The 18,629-nt window shown below is 35.5% G+C and overlaps 1 protein-coding gene across 2 annotated transcripts in view; it reads left to right on the top strand.

Annotated features, from left to right (window-relative positions):
• The window catches only part of LOC126968639 (kinesin-like protein KIF21A), a 128,935-nt gene extending 121,351 nt beyond the window's left edge, over positions 1 to 7,584 (top strand). The window contains exons 28-29 of one of the 2 annotated variants that reach the window (XM_050813658.1): positions 5,157 to 5,898; positions 7,145 to 7,584. In XM_050813658.1, the coding sequence (XP_050669615.1) occupies positions 5,157 to 5,199 (43 nt within the window). In that variant the 3' untranslated portion in view covers positions 5,200 to 5,898; positions 7,145 to 7,584. The remainder of the gene's footprint in view (positions 1 to 5,156; positions 5,899 to 7,144) is intronic. The other variant, XM_050813657.1, reaches the window with a different exon arrangement.
• Positions 7,585 to 18,629: the final 11,045 nt, after the last annotated feature.

The raw sequence follows: 18,629 nt of genomic DNA, 5'->3' as shown, positions 1-18,629 counted from the left end.
AGGTGAGTGTGACGTAGACAACGCGGGCGGCTGGGTGGCGAGCTGCGGCCGCGACCAGTCGCTGCGTCTGTGGAGCACGGCGCTGCGACCGGCCGCGACCCCGGCCGCGCTGGCGGAGCAGCCGCAAGCTCTGGCCGCCTGCGAGCACACGTCGCGCCTGTACACCGCCGGCAGGTGAGTGTGACGTAGACAACGCGGGCGGCTGGGTGGCGAGCTGCGGCCGCGACCAGTCGCTGCGTCTGTGGAGCACGGCGCTGCGACCGGCCGCGACCCCGGCCGCGCTGGCGGAGCAGCCGCAAGCTCTGGCCGCCTGCGAGCACACGTCGCGCCTGTACACCGCCGGCAGGTGAGTGTGACGTAGACAACGCGGGCGGCTGGGTGGCGAGCTGCGGCCGCGACCAGTCGCTGCGTCTGTGGAGCACGGCGCTGCGACCGGCCGCGACCCCGGCCGCGCTGGCGGAGCAGCCGCAAGCTCTGGCCGCCTGCGAGCACACGTCGCGCCTGTACACCGCCGGCAGGTGAGTGTGACGTAGACAACGCGGGCGGCTGGGTGGCGAGCTGCGGCCGCGACCAGTCGCTGCGTCTGTGGAGCACGGCGCTGCGACCGGCCGCGACCCCGGCCGCGCTGGCGGAGCAGCCGCAAGCTCTGGCCGCCTGCGAGCACACGTCGCGCCTGTACACCGCCGGCAGGTGAGTGTGACGTAGACAACGCGGGCGGCTGGGTGGCGAGCTGCGGCCGCGACCAGTCGCTGCGTCTGTGGAGCACGGCGCTGCGACCGGCCGCGACCCCGGCCGCGCTGGCGGAGCAGCCGCAAGCTCTGGCCGCCTGCGAGCACACGTCGCGCCTGTACACCGCCGGCAGGTGAGTGTGACGTAGACAACGCGGGCGGCTGGGTGGCGAGCTGCGGCCGCGACCAGTCGCGGCGTCTGTGGAGCACGGCGCTGCGACCGGCCGCGACCCCGGCCGCGCTGGCGGAGCAGCCGCAAGCTCTGGCCGCCTGCGAGCACACGTCGCGCCTGTACACCGCCGGCAGGTGAGTGTGACGTTGTTACGTATACGCGGTGCGGAAGTCCATAACCACACCTGCTCAACTGGGATTTTACATTTACACTAAGTACATAGTAGTATCAGACTAAAGTCGGACTCGGGAATGCACATAACATCTGACTACAGATTGCAAGTAGCATGTCTCCTTACACAATTTTAAAGCAATCAATATTCTAAAGCAGGGTATTCACTGCTTATAAGCAGGTTAGAAATGGTCTAGGTTAACTTAAGATAGAAAACAATGGAAGAAGTTGGAAGAGGCCTTTGTCAATAGACAAACAGATAGTGATAGATAATTAGTTAAGTATATATGTAAATTATACTATCGGAATATTTAAATTCAAATTCAAATATTTTTATTCAAAATAGGATGTGAAATCACTTATTGAAAGTAAAAAAACTTATTCCTGAGAAGAATGGGCGCAACAACAAACTCAGCGGGCTTTTTTTTCATCAAAAATATGTTTACAATTAAAGTAACATTTACAAAGTAACATTGTACAATTAAACTTATTATTTAATAGCCTGAAGGCGGTCGCTCCATTCCCAATCTGTGGTATCATTAAGAAAGTCATTTATGTTATAGTAACCTTTACCACACAAACGTTTTTTAACAATTCTTTTGAATAACGTAATACTTTTGTTTTGAACATTTTCTGGGATCTTGTTGTAAAAGCATATACATCGCCCCACAAAAGACTTACTAACTCGACTTAGCCGAGTAGTAGACATCACCAGTTTATGTCTGTTCCTGGTGTTAACATTATGGTTATGACAGTTTCTGGCAAATTCACTTATGAACATACATTACATTATCAAGAATATATTGAGAAGCAACAGTCAAGATGTTAATTTCTTTGAATTTTGCTCTCAATTATTCTATAGGACCTAGATTATAAATAGCGCAAATAGCCCTCTTCTGCAGCACAAATATTGTATTAATATCGGCAGCGTTGCCCCATAGCAATATACCATAGGACATAATACTATGGAAATAACTAAAGTATACTAGTCGCGCCGTATCTATGTCAGTTAATTGTCTAATCTTTTTAACCGCGTATGCTGCAGAACTACGTCTGTTCGCCAATCCTTCAATATGGGGGCCCCATTGTAATTTGGAATCTAGAGTTATGCCAAGAAATATAGCAGATTCCACCGGTTCTATAACCTCTCCGTTTAACAAAACACTTGCATTTACATTTTTGACATTTGGTACGGTAAATTTAATGTATTTAGTTTTCTTGCTATTTAACAATAGGTTATTAGCACTAAACCAGTACACGATGTCAGATAAAATATCGTTCACTTCGTCATACATAGCTTGGTTTCTTTTCACTTTGAAAATCAGTGAAGTGTCGTCCACAAACAATACTACCTTATGTGTTTTCTCTATAAGATTAGGAAGATCATTTATATAGATAAGGAAGAGGAACGGTCCAAGAATAGACCCTTGTGTTACCCCCATACTGAGAGGAGTCCCAGGAGATCTCCTGCCATTCATGTCGACCCTCTGAATTCTATTGTTTAGATATGAAGTCAGAAGATCGAGCGCAGTTCCTTTTATGCCATAGTGGTATAGCTTCCTGACCAGCGTTGAATGTTGAACACTATCAAAAGCCTTAGGTTCATAAATCACAGACGATGCCAAGTGCATTCTGCGATTCCTCCCAGGCATCAAAAAATTCTTGATCAGCTCAACACCTGCATCCGTTGTTGAACGTCCCCTAGTAAAGCCAAATTGTTTCAAATGAAGTAACTTATGAGAGTTAAAGTAAGTAAGCATTTGGCTTAAAATTATTTTTTCAAAAATTTTACTAAGGGTCGGCAAAACCGACACAGGACGATAGTTGTTCGGGTCAGAAGAGCATCCCGACTTAAATATTGGTGTAATTTTACTATGTTTCAGAAGGTCAGGAAACACGCCACGATTAATACAATTATTAAATACTATTGCAAGATAATATGGTGCTATGACATCAATGATGGAACTTATTATTTTAACAGAAATCCCCCAAATATCAGCAGTTTGTTTCATGTCGAAAGACTTAAAAGTTTTAATTATTTCTCCAGGGCTAACAAAACTAAAATTGAAAGTTTGTTGGCATTCTTTAACATTTTCGAGAAGAAGTGACTCAGCAACACTGGTGGAGGAGACAAGAGTGCTTGTGCTAGAAACTGGAATGTCAGAAAAAAAATTTTCAAAAGCAGAAGCAACTTCCTGCTGAGATTGAATTATAGTATTGTTTATTGATAAATTGTATTCAATGTTGCGGTCTTTCACTCTTCCAGATTTCCAGTTAATCACATTCCAAGTCATCTTTATTTTATTCGGTGCATTTTTAATTATCTGACTGATATGCATAGACTTTGCAATAGAACAAACACTTTTAAATAATTTAGAGTATTTTTTAACATACTCGAGAAAAGATGCATCATGATTATATAATGATCTCTCACTATATAGTTCATATAGCCTTTGTCTACTCCTATGAATGCCAGCTGTTGTCCAATCATTAAATGACAAGAGACCACCTGATTTGACTGTCTTTGAAGTAAAAATAGAAGCAAACTCTGTTTTAATTATTTTAAATAACATATCATACATTTCATTAGAATTAATATTATGTTTCAATAAATCCAAATTTGAGAGTTTAACTGACACATTACCTCTATATTTCTCCATCCGCCTATTATTCACAGGAACAAACGTAAACTTTTTAATTTTAGAACATTTATTGACCTCAATATTAAAATAGGCTAACTGGCCAAAGTGGTCTGAACTCAGTTGTTTCATTATTGCCTGAGAAATGGGTTTATAATTTGAAAATATATTATTAATACAAGCTTTGGAGGTGCCGGTTACTCTAGTAGGCTCTAAGAAAATATTGGTTAAATCATATGATTTGAACAAAGATCTGAATCTAATACTGGTGGTCGATTTTTCTAATAAATTAATATTAAAATCACCACATATCATGATATACTTCTTCGACTTCCATAATTTTAATAAAACCTCCTCCAATACACTTTCAAATAATTCATATACTGCATCTGGGGGTCTGTATATACTAACAACAATGGCGCGCTCGAGCTCTGCACAGGCTATTTCAATGGTACGTTCAACAGAGAGGACTACGATATCTTCACTGAAGTTAAAGATGAGCTCATATTTTCTGAGCCAGTGCTCTGTTAAACATAAAATATGTATATCTTTATGATCCATAAATAACTCATAGTAAAGGCTATATTATTATTATTATATAGGTCCTTATTCCATAATGCGTTTCAATACGTAATCCCATTTTGCAGTCATTTTTTCATCATGTAACTCATTCATTTGTGTGCAATTATGTTGATATAGCGCTAGGCTCGGCTAGGCTATCCGCCGGACAGACCATATATAGTTCGTATTTAAATCATACCGTATATCTGTAAAATATGTCATGGCCACAACATAGTCTGTGTTAAGTATAATAACAGTTTGTTTCTTTGTTTGTTAAACACATGTTTGTTCACAAATCTATTTCATATCAGTTGGCTCAATCAAATTTGTTCGATAACATTATCGACCAGAAGTCATAAATCTGTTTGCAATTCACTTTAGCCAATAATTAAAAGTATTAATTTTTGTTCCAAACAGTAGATTTTTCACTGGGGTATATTCGTAAGGATTGTGCTTCGTAAACAGTTAGTTAACTGCAGCTGGCTAACCGTCATAACTTGCAAAGGCATTTCTTTTTTGTGTGTATAGCCTGATTTTCAGTAAGTAATGAAGTAGGAAAAGTATTGAACTTAAAGTGGATCTCGTGATAGAACTATATCACATTCGACATCGACTCATATCTGAATACGTACACCAATGTTTTAATCTTTACAATAAACATTTTTTCCATAGATTAAGTACGACTTTTTCAATCTAATTAAAATGTTATGATAAATTTAAGATATATTTTGGGTCTGTTTCATACATATGATATTATTTTTTTTCTTCATAATTTTCTTGTTACAAACTATCTATTAAATTGTTAGTAATAATTTGTTAAAGATACGGGGATCAATGTTATGAAACAGGCTCTCAATGCAATAATTAACCAGTTTTGTGTTGCAGCGGCGGCGAAGTGCGCGTCTGGAGAGTGCTGCTCGACTCGTGAGCCACACACACACACGCCCACTCTCTCTCTCTCCCTCACACACACACACACACACAAACGCTTATTTCGCGACTCTAAATAATGCTTCATATATACGTTAGAAAGTATAATTATTTAATGCAAATATCGATTTGTTCTGCTGAATAACGAAATGTTAAACCATTAGTGTAAGTGTTGCCAACCAAATTGTTTAATAGAATATATTATTAAAAATTGCGATAAGAGGTGTTTATATATTGTTTACAGTTCTGGAAGGCAATATTATGGTATTCATGTAATAGATCAAAGACAACTCTGACTTACGTTGGCTATCTTCAGAGAACAAATAATTAAATGGTACATTTATAGTGAATAAAAATTACATGACTAGCTAACATTAACTATAATATGGCGTCCTGCGTTTTTGTCAAATAAAAAATGGTAAATAAAAATGCATTTTTGTGACACATAAGTGACTGCACTTAATCGACAACGATTGAATATTTTTGTGGGTTATTATCAAATTACGATTGAATTGAGACTTTTTCAAAAATGGGTGTAATATTCGTTTGTTTCATCTAAGGTTTGATGATGTCGGTTAATAAATAAATAATAGTTAAATAATTTGTTACCTCTTTGTAAAGGCTGAATAAGGTTTACTATTCTAAGTACAACAGTACACACACATGATACCATACATATTGTCATCAAATATCTCCGGTAAGTACAAACTGCACAGTTGACAGCTTGCACATGCGCCGCCGCTTCGACACTGTATCATTTACTAACTTATGCTTACAGCGCCACAAGGAGTGTACTGAACGTGGCAAAATAGAAACTAATCTCCTCCGAAACTTAAAAATTAAAAAATCTATGCGGTCTAGCTTTCTATATAATGTTCATTAAGGGGTATATTTCACCGGGACACCACGGTGGCGCCCTCAGTCGCGCTGTGGTGCCCGTAAGCTACCAAACTAGACACCAGAATCATGACGCGTCCGAGCTGGTCGCGCCACCAAATTAGTTGCGCAACCAAAGGGACACCAGGTTAGTAAGTCTCTATAGAGCTATATACATTTTGTTGGTAGCGGCCAGCGACTGGTTGCGCCACCATGGTGTCGCGGTGAAATAGATCCCTAATTCAAATTAACGTTCAATATAATCCTCTGTTGCACTCTAGCTGTGTCTTACAACTATTTTTCTGTCGTACTTTTCAAACATTTGAATTCTTGTTCCACTTTCTTATCCATATTCTTAAATATTGTAATTAATGTTGTAAGAGCCTATACAAATATAAATTAGAATTTGGTCTTGAAAATTTTGAAGTTTACCGAAAAATACAATATTTTTCTGAATAAAAATAATATATATCTTATTAAGACCAAGATGACAATTAATCAATCACGCTTTCTATGTAAAGTTTTTTACTGTTTAATTTAAAATGTGTCGCGTAGCTTTATACACTCCCACAAGGAACCTGTTCATCAAGCATTTTGTTTTAACTAACAACAATCTTATATATGATACCTTCTTGTAGCTTTCATCGTAGTAACTAATTACATCACATGATTCATTTCTATTGTAGCTTTCCTTGTAGAAATCACATTAGATTTTTATGACTAAATTATTGTTGTTCTTTTTGGAAACCCTTCTTATATATAAATTAGTAATTACATACTTATTAAATGATTAAATTTCGTTTAATTGAATTTAGCGTTAATTATACCAAAGGTGTCATTTTATTTATTCCGTTTCAAGTCGCCTGTAAGCAACGCAGTATGTATAAATCATGTTAATTTTTGTTAAAATTAATGTTAAAATTCAACATTTACACATAATTTCAATCTATTTAAAAATAATGTAATACTTAGTGTCTACAATTTTTTAATGAAGATGAGTATTAATTATTTGTTTCAATTTTATTAGCCAAGTCGGGTTTTTGTTAATTAAGCATTATTCTGTCCAGTAACGGCCGCGTCCGCTGTTGGCGTATCAACTTGAGATGACAGCCGGAGAATGCGGGCGCGAGCGAGCGTCGCAGAGACTCCGTACATGTCAATATGTCACGAACGAAGCGGGCTTGGCGGTGACATAAATCGCATTGGATTGGACATTCGCTTCTCTTTGTTGCTGCTGGACTGTGATATACAAATGTGGCTGAATGTGGCAAGAAATTAATTTGCCTATTTAGTTTATTGGTACTGTTTTATAGCCAATGCAACTAAAAATTATAACCTTTATTACTTACTAGATATTATCATAAACTTGATTAATTTATCGTTTCGTATTTTAACTAATGTGACAAGCTTGTTTAAATGAAAGACAATAATATTTAATCGAAATAATAATCAGATAATCGCGTATATTTAAAAATAATCTTATTAAATATTCTTATTAGATAATGAGTTATGGCCTCATTGCCAATGCTCGAAATATATAAAATAATAGTACTTAGTAATCAGTCAGAACCATTCCATTTCAAGTAAGTGTGAATTTAACTGGATGACAAATAATACTAATAAAATCCGACATTGTTCAGAGCCATTAATTATTCTTTAACACAGAAGGAATCAATCACAATGTCCTTAAAATGATCAGAAGGAGTGATACTACATTCTTATTTTTATGACTGTTATTTTTTTGTTGTATGAAAATAAGGGACGAGACGTGCAGGACGTTCAGCTGATCGTTATTGATCCGTTCTACCCATCACAATGCAGTGCCGCTCAGGATTCTTGAAAAACCCGAAAATTCTGAGCGGCACTACAACTGCGCTCGTCACCTTGAGACACAAGATGTTAAGTCTCATTTGCCCTGTAATTTCACTAGCTACGGCGCCCTTCAGACCGAAACATAGTAATGCTTACACATTACTGCTTCACGACAGAAATAGGCGCCGTTGTGGTACCCATTATCTAGCCGGCCTCCTGTGCAAAGGAGCCTCCCACTGGTAATGCCATTAACTTGGGTATCAATTATAATATTTCTTTAGTGTAGAGTTCAATACAAGTTAGGTGAATGAATAATAATTAAACATATTTTGTGTACTAAGTACTATGAGGCTAACCCAATAATAATATACTTAATATTTACTATATTTAGTACTAATACTTTTATTGGAGTATATATAAAAAGCCTTAGAATGAATGTAACAACTATTCAAATAGGTAATATAATACAGCCGGCCTTAGCTTAGATATATTATGATGTATGTGATCCCATAACATAATATTTAACATAATTTTACTTAGAATATTAGAAATGAAATTACGTATCATTTTGGGATTTGCTTCTTATTAACCGACTTCAAAAAAGGAGGAGGTTCTCAATTCGTCGGTATGTTTTTTTTTAATCATATAGATTTGTAATTTGAATAAATTAACACAATTTTATCCATTCAGGCAACTCTAGCTAAGTTTTTTGAAATGATTAAGGTATAGACTGTAACATGGTTTTCTGTGTTGCTTTTTTACGTAGTGTACGCACAAATCATCATGATATGGTAAACAAGCATTATATTTTATAAAATATATTATCAAGGTTTATAGTAATTAATTACTAAGGAGGTTATAATTATTATAATAATAATAATTATTTTTTATACATACATTCCTGTCGTACGGGTAGTTCTAGTGTTTATAATAAAGTAATTGTTCTCAATTCAATATCTTTAATTTATAACAAGTCATTTTATCATTGTTTTTATGTATGGTATTATCGGGGCTATGAAATCATGTTTAGTTTTAGTGTATTTTTTTTTATTTGAACCAATATGTCAATTTCCTCCAAATAAGTCAGTATTATTGTTCAATATCCCCTGTTATTTGCGTTTTTTACTGCTCAAAAAGCATTTTTGTGTATTTCTGTCTGTAGTCTGTATCATGTTTTATATTTTATTTCAAACATTGTATGTATCGTAAGGATCTCTAGAATCTCATTACTAATGATAATAATAATAGGACGTAGTTCCTGAAAAACGATTCAAGCCACAAACATCACATTTTTAGAAATTCGTTAATCGTAATAAATGTTTGTGTATTCCATACATGTGGGTTGGGCTACTACTTACTAAGTCATGATGTCATTTAAGGAGTCACAGTAGGGCTGCCATTTTTTGTCAGTCCGTTAATATGAATCACGTGACCAGTTTTGTGTTCTTAACTCAATTTCGATATGATTGTGGTTTGGAACGTTTTTCTGGAATTACGTCCAATTGTTATTGTGAAATATCGGAACTAGTCAATTTTGAAATTGAAATAAGATTGAAAATTACATTTTTGTATTAATTTTTGTGGTAACTATCAAATTATTCAAGCCCTAATATCAATTATTAACGTTAAATGTACTGCATTTATTGAATGCACGCACTATAATATAACCAATTATTAGATACATTTTTATTTGAGGGTACTTTTGTTTCATGCTCACAAATTAATGCTTTTAAGTGATTTTTATGAAATTACAATTAGATCGATAGTGGTAATCACAATGGAATAATTTCTATTTTATAATTTTAGTGTATTATTTCTGTATTTAGGAAATAAATTTTTTATCAAAATTATATGCAGTTATTTATTCTATTGTCATGTTTACATAAACCTACCTACGCCAATTATCCACATACAGTTATTGAGGTACTAAAGTGAAACTGTAGTTTTCACTTTACTTCTCGCAAGTGCGAAAAATATGTCATCGAGATAAGCTAACGGGATCGGTTAACAACACATTTTAATCGATGCTGTCTTGTTTATTTATTTATTTATACATCGAGGAATTATTAGCAACATGAGATTATAATAATTTAAACGAAAAGAAAAAAAAATAACAAATAAAGTGGCTCAAAGCATTCAAAATAGGTTAAAGTTATTAAACAATTAACCTTCGATCAAAGTACTCTTAATTTGTTGAGATAAATCTAGATAGTCTCTTGCTGTTAGACAACCGATAAAAACAGGCCAGTGTGCGTAACAAGCTACGTCTTACACTCGCTCTTTGTATGACAATGTGTTAGTGTGCGTGCATTACTCAAAATAGAGGTTAGTTCTAAAATCAAATTTTTTCGACCTTTTTCACATCTGTCATAGTCTATCTAGTTTTAAGTTTATACTCAATAGATTAAAGGTAAAAACAGCAATGGCCAAATATACGAGTCGAAAACCAACACAATAAAATCACAAACGGAAATATTATAGCAAGATAGAAAAGGTAGCGGAAGCAAATCTATTGTTACTGTAACGGATCTTGATTAACAACTTGTAAACATTCAGCCACGCATCGCATTACCTTCTAAGATTATTGGATATTACACCACTCATTAGCGAACAAGCAGCATGTATATTTTATTAAAAAGAGCACCAAAAAAGAATGCTGCGCCGCTTTCTCTCTCTCATGACATCAAAAATAATTCTAAAGGAATCAATTTTGAGAAAATAAATGCCTTTTAACACACTAATCAAAATTGGCTGTGAAACCTCACCTCTACATATCACGCAATTGTCTAACGGCCATACCCAATATTCAGTCTATCTCATAATAATAGATAAAAATCGTAACTATCGTTGACTTGTCTGTCCCAATAAACTTATCGACGGTAACTTGCTTTATCTGTACACGCTCTCTGTCAATGGGACGACGTATAGCTTACCAGCGATATAAGTCTGTATGGAAATTGCAATTCACGCGTCCCAATATAAGGGGATAAGAATGACTTATCGGGTATATTAGGACAGCTAATTACTGACAGTAGAAGGTAGTAATTTATCTCCATCTGTAGATAGTATATTGGGAACGGCCGTAAGTCTTCATAGGTACTTCGTCCGTATTCTAGTGACTACCAGTGAACGAATAAATGAGGTTTTTTGCAATTCTTTCAATCTACGCGGAAATTGCTGAGCCAATTACTAGATACGTTCGGCAAGACCGCAATATACCTTTCGGATATAAAATCTTTAATAATTCTCGTTATTAAATAAAGATACCCCAAGACCCTAAGCAATAATTATTTATTTATTCTTTTCAATTACTTTTTGGAGACTGAGCGTTTGGAGATTAAATAAAACAACTGTTTGAGTAGTATGAAGACTGTGAGGAATATGTGGAAGATTATATTTTACTTCAGTTACACGATATATATACAAAATCCTTAAAACTAGTTAACCAATTATTACAATTGTTACTTAAAAAATATTTACAAGTTTAGAAAATACACACCAATGCTAAAGCTTACATTTTGACCAATAGTTAAACGTTTCATTCAATAAGAATTGAGAATAATTTTATGTGTTCTATCTCGCTCTAAAACTAATGCTCTCGCAGTAAGCCGGCCAGCGAGCGCTTGTGTAAATTCGCGTCGATCTTCGATCATCCGATGTCAATGAGCATTGAGCACCCACTCTGTCGCTCATTGATTAAAATTTAATGAATAGTGATCGACCCCGCGACGCTTTAGTAGAGTACGCTCGGCCTTGCTGTGCGGTTGTGTAACGCGGAGCATATAATTGATCACGTGAGTATATCTGCGGTCATCGAGAGAATGTGACGATGCTTGTACTTCGATGAGCTGACTACTGGTGATCTGCATGATTCTATGACTTAATGTACAGCCAGTGATGGATTAACGCATAGACCCGTGAGGCCCAGGCCTAGGGCGGCACGATTTGGGGGCGGCAAAATTTTTAGAACGTTAAAATTTAAGAGCCGAAGAAATATACCAAACGTTATGTTTTTTGTTGGAATTTATTAAAAAAAAATTATGGACTATAATATAATTCATTATTTTATTATCTTTTCAAGGGTATATTATTAATATTTTGATGGAATCAATTATAGCCTAATTATGGAATAAGTATATTAATAAGAAACATCAAATTGATAAGCTTCTTTTCAAATTACTAAATAACTTTTCACTTTTGTATCTTTGATGAGATTACTCTTAGGTATATAAAGCATTTGAAATTACTTATTGGTTTTTAATTTTCCGCTTTTTCTTTGAAAATCGAAGAATTTCAAAACAAAAATAGGGAAGTTATATACACTATCCTAAGCGCGTTATATTATATACACTATCCTAAGCGCGTTGGCATGCTGGTGGGACTCCCCACTGCTGAGGCATTGGATAGGTTTGCATGCGCCTCTAGCTAGGTGCAACTTATTGTGAAAATAACTAACCTTACTAACATAATTTTTAAGAAAACTTGTAACTAACATACAATTACTAACACTACCACTAACATTACTAAATTAGTCTAAGAATAATTGTTACTAACTTAATAACTAATACTTATGGATGAATAGTGTCCGAAATAAATGATTATTATTATTATTATAGTTTTCACCTCGATTTTCAAAAATCTTCTTCTCATCGGATTCTCACGTTTTGAGGTCCTAGGAAGCTATTCTGAGTTGTTTCAGCATGACGTCGCGCCGTGTGTGTGTGTGTGTGTGCGTGTTTGTAAATATTTTTTTTGTCGTACGATATCTCAAGAACGTATCACACGATTGAGACCGGCGACACGGCGTTCGAAAGGGTTATCCAAGACTAAGATCTGATTAGTGTTTGTTGAATCAATCGATCGAACGGTTTCAAAGATATTCAAAATTAAAAAATTTAAAAGAACGAATTGTTCTTGAAATATCTTTGAAATTTTGCAACCAATCCATTTCAAACTTACCATATTATGTTTTTTGTGCATTAAAAATTGCACCGAATGCTGCTAAGCCGATCAAAATCGAACAACGCATTCAAAAGATATCGTTATTTAAAATTTTATAAAATAATGTTTTCTAATAAGTCTCAAGTTTTTGAGCTCCAACAGGTCAAAATTTACAAGTATATTCCGAGCTAAAAGAGTTCGGAAAATAAATCTCAAGAGCTCAAAAGCCAGGAAAGTTGATCTGAGTTCGAAAAGCCCAACCAACTTTAAGGGATATTTTCGAGGGCTTTGAGCTCGAAAGCAGCGGGAATTTGAAGGGATGACCGCTGACCCAGCGGGTTTCCAGATTTTTGTCATAGAAACGGCAATTTCGGTCATTGTTTGCAATGTTATTTTAGATCGTTAAAATGCTGTAAGTAAGAAGCTTCAAGAATCTCATGCGCATTTATCATCTGTTATACAAATTTATGGTTCTTTAGCATTATTTCTTCAAGATATGAGGGACAAATAATACTCTAAATATGAAGTCAAAACCAAAAGCACTGTCTAGAGTTCGAGTTAATTATCGTTATGATACAGGTCGTAAGCAAACCAGAAAAATTCAGGCAGATGAGTCACGGGTGAATGAAACAATACCTTCACCTGGTCACGAAAATTTTCGCACCTATGTATATTACCGAATTTTAGATACTTTAAGCGTACAATTCTCCCGATGTAAAAGTGCTTATCAGAAACTTTACGAAAATTTTAATTTTTTTGATAATTTATCTGACAAAGATACGATTGAATTGAAAAATCTTGCAAAAGAATTAGTTAAAAAGTTTCACAATGATTTGGAAGAGACATTAGAGAATGAATGTATTCATTTACAATGTCGGCTCAAAGATTCCCTAGCAAATACGGAAGATGTACGCTCCGCACAAGAAATATACAATATATTGCATTCTCGAAATCTTCGCATGTAGACATTGCTCTTCGTATTTTTTTTAGTATTCCCGATACCAATTGTTCAGGAGAAAGATCTTTTTCCACCTTGAAAAGGGTTAAATCTTATTTACGCGCAAGAATGGGCCAAGATAGACTTAATGCTTTGACATTACTGTCTATTGAAGCTCAACTAGTTCAAGAAAATGATTACGATGACATAGTTGATGCTTTTGCTAGGACAAGCCAGGAAGAAGAGCAATACATAATCGGATTTGACACAGGAGCAAAATAGAAAAATATTTAAATTAAATACAACTTTGTATAATGCGACATTCCACAACAATGAAAATTTAATTCTATTTGACACAAATAAATTCATTAATTATAAACTGAAAACAACCAATGGTAACCTATACCTACCATTTAGAGTTAAGCGACAGTTGGCTACTTTAGTAGCTTATAGTCTTAGTCAACCAACTACTTCCTCTGTAGTATTATTTAATAAACATGCCTCTATTGGGCAAAATTGTAAAATAATCGACATACAAGCCTCTATTGGGGAATGTATTAGTACTAATGTACAAAAATATAACAAAGAAGATTTTTCTTCAATTAATTTAAATTAAGTTATTTGACAAGGGAGGACAACTCTTGCAATATCATACAAAATAGGCAACATTCACCAAATATAAATGTTACTGCTAGGGATAATCATAATATAAAGCTCAATATTGTACACCAGAATATACAAGGTATCTCAAGTAAGGAATCAGAAATTGAACTGTTTTTGAGCTGCTGGAATATAGATATATATTATAGAACATTGACGTAAGAGACATCAGCTCCAGTTTAGTTTTAGAGAACTCAAAGTAGTCAGTTCGTTTTGTAGAAGTAGGGCAATACATAGAGGTTCCCTAGTTATTATTATTAATAGATTAAAATGTAAAAATAGAAGAGATATTGTTAATCTCTCTATAGAACAACTAATTGAGATAGCTTGTATAGAACTAGAGCAATTTATTATTGTAAGTGTATACCGCCCCCCTACTGCATCATATGAACAATTCCAACATAGAATAGAGGAGGTACTATCAAAATTTAGCAAAACCAGCAAGTCAATTATAGTGTGTGGAGATTTTAATATAAACTTGCTTGAACCTTCGGCCAATTGTACTAGCCTTAAAAATTTATTTCAAAGTTTTAATTTGTTCAATGTATTTTGGGAACCTACTAGAATCACTTCTACAACAGCAACCTGTTTCGATAATATTTTTACAGATGTTACTATTACTAGTAAACTCATAATTAATAATCTTCAGTCCGACCATAGTGGGCAAATTATAAAAGTAAATACAAGATTGGACAATGCCAGACCAAAAAAGGTGACGATTATACCAGTTACGGGTAGCAGTCTTGAGAGGTTTAGAAATAATTAGGTAAATACGATACCATTTTAACACTGTGGTGAAACTGCTAATTTTCACTATAACTTAGTTCAATTCCTTCTGTGAGGAATTTGACAGGATTTTTACTCCAGTAACCGTGACAGTAAACAACAAACATTGTTTTAATGATTGGGCAACAATGGGTATCCACAAAAGTCGTAAACGCTTATATGACCTTTATTATGAGAAACATTACAATAATAGTGAAGAATTTAAAATATATGTAAAAAAATACTCCAAGCTCTTTAAAGTAGTTTGTCATGAAGCGAAAACACGTTTCATTGCAGATAAAATAATAAACAGTAATAATAAAGTAAATGCGACTTGGAGTGTAATTAACAAAGAAACTGGTAGATCAAATTGCGGTAACACCTCTATCTGTTTAAATATTAATAGTCGCGTTATAAATTCGGAAATAAAAATCGCAAATGAATTTGATAAATACTTCTCCAAAATCCCGATTGTCACGACCAAAGACCTTAACTCTTCGCCAAAAGCAGCATATGATATGCTTAAATTACATGTTCCAGTATCTTCCACTGATTTGAAATTTAAGTATGTTACAGGTAGCGATATAATAAAAATCTTCAAATTAATTAACCTAAAAAATACAAAAGACCTAGGTGGCCATTCGACTAATATTGTAAAATACATACTTGACATTATAGCACCTGAATTAGCAATAATATTTAATGAATGCATAGATGAGGGTCTATTCCCTGACCTCATGAAATACAGCAAAGTTATACCTTTGTTTAAATCGGGCAGTTCTTTTGACCCTGCTAATTTCAGACCTATTTCAGTGCTGCCTGTTTTTAGTAAAATTTTTGAAAAACTTTTTCTTCAACAGCTACAAATGCATTTTGGTAAATTAATGAACAAAAATCAGTTTGGTTTGGGCTAATCAACAATTAATGCGGGTACTAGACTCATTGAGCATATCTTTGACGCCTGGGAAGCGTCACAGGATACATTGGGCATTTTTTGTGATTTGTCCAAAGCATTTGAATGCGTCCACCATGAAACTTTACTCCTAAAACTAAAACATTATGGAGTGAAAAATAGAGAATCTGTTAAAATCATATTTAAGCGAAATAGTTCATATAGTCGATGTAAATGGCAAACGGTCTTCGGGTAAACCTGTGGGAATAGGTGTCCCACAGGGTTCTATTCTCGGTCCTTTCTTGTTTCTTATATATATTAACGATCTACCGTTTGTGGTAGATGATAGCCATGAGATTGTATTGTTTGCTGATGATACTTCACTTATTTTTAAAGTGAAGCGACGTGCGGATATTGATGACGAGGTAAACAATGCACTCTCAAAGATAGTGCGTTGGTTTGAGACGAATAATCTTCACTTTTAAGTGAAGTACTTTTACTGTTTACAGTAAAAAAACAAAGTCTTTACGGTTCATTACACCGAACACAGCGGAGGTACAAACCAACGTACTTATAAATGACCAGAGATTGGACCTTGTGGACACTACGGTCTTCTTGGGTATCACGTTAGATAAAAAGCTTCAGTGGGGTCCACATATTGCCCATCTAGCAGATAGACTCAGCCCTGCGGCATATGCAGTTAGAAAGGTTAGAGAGTACACGAATGTTGCGACCGCTAGATTAGTGTACTGTTAAAGTGTCTTGTCAGTTATTTTCACAGCATCATGACGTACGGTATATTACTATGGGGTCATGCTGCTGACATTGATATAGTGTTTGCTCTGCAAAAGAGCTGTTCGTGCTATATATCAGCTTGGTTATAGACAGTCTCTCAAAGAAAATTTTACCGAAATAAATATTTTGACTGTTCATTGTCAGTACATTTATGAAAATTTAATATATGTTCACAAAAATCGTCACCTTTTTGCCCTTAATAGTGATTTTCATTATTATAACACTAGAAATAAGGGATTGCTTATGACTAATTCTAGTAGGCTTCATAAGATACATAATAGCTTTAAGGGTAAATGTATACACTTCTATAATAAAGTCCCAGCCACTGTTCAGGCATTATCTATAAATAAATTTAAATGTTTTATAAAAAAATGGCTCTGTCGTAAATCCTATTACTCCACTGCTGAATATCTAAATGATCGGACAGCCTGGGACTAGATTGTGATTATTTTATAGCGATAGAAATGACTGTACAATATTGTATATATTTATTGAAAAGAGCGCAAACAAAGAATGCTGGGAGAGTTTCTTGCGCCGCTTCTTCTCTCTCAGAGCGCCATTTGTTTCCGAAGCGGTAGTAGTATCTAGTAGTATATATAAGAAATGACATCAAAAAGAATTCTAAAGGAATCAATTTTTAGAAAATAAATGCCTTTTATGCCTAATAAAGTGTACAAAATAATTAACAAATTGAGCAATACATAATATAATATAGTTATATTATTAGTATTTGCTATGCTACCTAGTTTAATATTTTTATAATGTATTACTTAATAATTATATTTGAATAAAATATAGAGCACTCTCTAATGCGTAATGTAATGAATAAAAGCTATATTTTAATAACAATTGTGAACCAAAATAAATAGAATATTGTTGATCAAAAAGGGCGGCATATCAGACAGGGCCTACAGCGGCAATAAGCATAATCCGCCACTGTGTACAGCATTATGAAATGGTTCTTATAAGAGCTAATATTACGGTATATAAAATAATATGTTCTTTTAAGAACGAATCTTTCGGTATACGCTTATTACAGTTAATATGCACGATTAATATTTCTACGAAATATAATGCTACGAAGGTATTACGTTACAAGTTAGATATAAGACATTTGTATTAATTGATGTTATTGGTTGTAGGTTCAGCTACAGGAGTCCCCTTCAAGTGGAACGCACCGGCAACTTGATGTGTCGGCCTGTCCTTGACATTTTGATAGGCTGGGACGTCAAGTTGTTCGTAGGGTCTGGTAACTTAGTATCTTGGGTATTGGTGGTATGTTTTTGTCAGGTATGGTATCGGTAAGGTTATTGGTAACTTGTACAGGTAAAGGTAATGCATATAATGTATTGTTTTTCTTCAATTTCATTTAATAAATATGCAGGTTTTAAACGGTCGATCGATATGTTTGTTTGACGACCTGGTAACTGAATGGTAAAAACTTTACCGCTTCGTTTGATAACACAGTACGGTCCTTCATATGGTGTTTGTAATGGTGGTTTTACTGAATCTATTCTAATAAACACATGCCTGCATGTATGTAAGTCTTGATGAACAAATATGTGTTTGTTATTACGATGTGAAGTAGGTGAGTGTGGTTTATTAGCTGCGATATGGGTACGTAATTTATCAACGTAGGTTCATACCTACATACATGGATCATTCCAATGAGGTAGATAATGTTGGTGTGCTTATGTCGAAGAAATCACTTGGTAGACGAAGGTTATAACAGTATGTTAGTTCAGCGGCG

The sequence above is a fragment of the Leptidea sinapis genome, chromosome 16, assembly GCF_905404315.1.
Source record: "Leptidea sinapis chromosome 16, ilLepSina1.1, whole genome shotgun sequence".
Lineage (NCBI taxonomy): Eukaryota > Metazoa > Arthropoda > Insecta > Lepidoptera > Pieridae > Leptidea > Leptidea sinapis.
Note: the sequence above shows the minus strand (reverse complement) of the source record. Positions and strands in the feature narration are given on the sequence as shown.